This window comes from Brassica oleracea, chromosome C2 (assembly GCF_000695525.1).
Source record: "Brassica oleracea var. oleracea cultivar TO1000 chromosome C2, BOL, whole genome shotgun sequence".
Classification (NCBI taxonomy): domain Eukaryota; kingdom Viridiplantae; phylum Streptophyta; class Magnoliopsida; order Brassicales; family Brassicaceae; genus Brassica; species Brassica oleracea.
Genome location: NC_027749.1, coordinates 7,736,846 through 7,739,184, shown reverse-complemented (window position 1 = coordinate 7,739,184; position 2,339 = coordinate 7,736,846). Strand labels below are relative to the sequence as shown.

At 37.7% G+C, this 2,339-nt stretch overlaps 1 protein-coding gene across 1 annotated transcript; it reads left to right on the top strand.

Annotated features, from left to right (window-relative positions):
• Positions 1-1,392: 1,392 nt before the first annotated feature.
• LOC106325894 (18.1 kDa class I heat shock protein) lies at positions 1,393-1,997 on the top strand. The gene has a single exon (XM_013763944.1). The coding sequence runs from the start codon at positions 1,467-1,469 to the stop codon at positions 1,923-1,925; it is 459 nt and encodes a 152-aa protein (XP_013619398.1). The 5' UTR covers positions 1,393-1,466; the 3' UTR covers positions 1,926-1,997.
• The last annotated feature ends 342 nt before the right edge of the window (positions 1,998-2,339 follow it).

Genomic DNA, 2,339 nt, shown 5'->3' with positions numbered 1-2,339 from the left:
GGTTGTTTTCGTTTGCCTCTTTGATCAGACTCTAGAGTTTGAAACTCTTCTTCTACATCATCTGCTTCTCTGTTTGCAGTGCCTTGAAAAGGTGATGATGATGACATCTACGAACAAAACCAAATCAAAGTGAGTTCAATACGTTTTCTCCGTCTCAGACTAACAAAAGTATAACTTTGTCTCTGTAACTAACATAATCAAGTTGAATGCATTATAGATACAAGTCGTATGGTAACAATTAAAAAAAAAATAAGTAACATAAGTATAGAACAATAAACTAATCAACTAACTTTGTATGAACTTGATACTATCAAGTGCATACCTTTGTCTCTGTCTAAAACAAGTATCATACGACAACAAATCAACAACGTGTACTTCCCGTACGATAAGAAAATCAAGGACATAACATAATCAACTAAGTTTGTCTTTTCCTCTGTCAATACGACAAGACTTGACAACTACCACTACATAATCAAATAGAAATAGATATAACTTTAACAAAGTTAAATAATTTTGATGTAGGATTGAAAAAGAAAAAACCTTTGATTTCTTCCTTCTCGTTGACGACGTCAATGAAGGAGACGAAGCTGATGAGAATAGACTTTTAGATTACAGTTTGAAAATCTAGTGTATCTAAGATTTATTTTAGATGAGGCAATTTCGGGAAACTTAACAGATTCTCTAAGATTTAGGCAGCAATGAATTAGAAAGTATATATGTGTATAGGTCACGGTATATTAGTTCGGGTGTTTTCGGGTTGTGCTTCGGTTATCGGATATAACCGTTCGGGTACGGGTATCCGGACTAATTGAATCCTAAACCCGTTCGGGTTTTTTTTAACTTCGGTTCGGGTTTCGATTCGGGTTTTTCGGTTCGGTTCGGGTTTTTCGGTTCGGGTTCTTATTCGGGTTTCGGTTAATATGCCCACACCTTACTAGGGCTTACAAGTTATAATGTACTGACTTATTGTGGTGTAGTAATACGGAAAGAATGTAAAGAATAATTTTTCGCATCTGTTACTTAACTAGGGTCGGTCTTGATGTATTTGTGTCGTAACTATACAAGAGCTAGATTTTGGGCTATATAGAAACTTTCTTAATTATTGTCTTAAGCAAGATGGGCCTTTATCAAAGAGGGCAATCTTGACTAGGCAGAAAACGGCACGTCGTTTAACTGCTCAGCTTAGGAATGCACGTCGTCTTGTTTCAACAACCGAAACTTCTTGAAATGCCGAGAAAAATCTTGTCAGTTGTCACACTTTGGGCTCTAGACCATAAACGAAGGTTTTAGAAAAAGTGCACTTTTTTTTTTTTTTTGCACTTTCTAATTCAAGAAACTCGAAGAACGTTCTCTCTTCATCATCCCCTACCTCATATATATGAGCCCTTTATCAGATCTCAAAAATCAGATCAAAGCAACAAGAAAAATCAAGAATCAAAGCTCATTAAGTCACTCGAGAAACAACAATGTCTCTAGTTCCAAGCCTTTTCGGAGGACGCAGATCAAACGTCTTCGATCCGTTCTCGCTAGATGCATGGGATCCATTTGAAGGACTCTTAACGCCTTCCTCGGCTCGTGACATGGCAGCATTCACAAACGCAAGAGTGGACTGGAAGGAGACGCCCGAGGCACACGTGTTCAAAGCGGACTTGCCGGGGCTGATGAAAGAGGAAGTGAAGGTTGGGGTTGAAGACAAGAACATACTGCAGATAAGTGGAGAGAGGAGCAAAGAGAACGAAGAGAAGAACGACAAGTGGCACCGTTTGGAGAGAGCAAGTGGGAAGTTTATGAGGAGGTTTAAGTTGCCTGAGAATGCCAAGATGGAAGAAGTGAAGGCGACAATGGAGAATGGCGTGCTTACGGTTACGGTACCAAAGGCGCCTGAGAAGAAGCCAGAAGTCAAGTCTATTGATATCTCAGGCTGAGTCACAATCGATGAAGATGAACATTTGAGGATTTGATGTGTGGAATAAAACGTGTGTTTGCTTTAAAAAGTTTGTGTGATCTTTTGTTTCTTTCTTTAAATCATGAATATTGTGAGACTATTGTTATGAATAAACGAATGTTTTGAGGGCAAATCTCCAAAATAACACATTTCTAAGGTTATATCACAAAAATAGCACTCAAAAACTAAAATGACCGAAACAGCATTTTATTTTTTGAAAAATTTAATTTTTTTTTATTTTTCTAAATTTGAAATCTTATCTTAAAACTTCATTCCCCAACTCTAAACCCTAAACCTTAATTCTTAAACTCTACTCTTTAACTCTAAACCCTAATTCCTAAACCCCACCCACTACAAGAAAACAGGGGGATTCTGATGGCCGAAATCGTCGGAA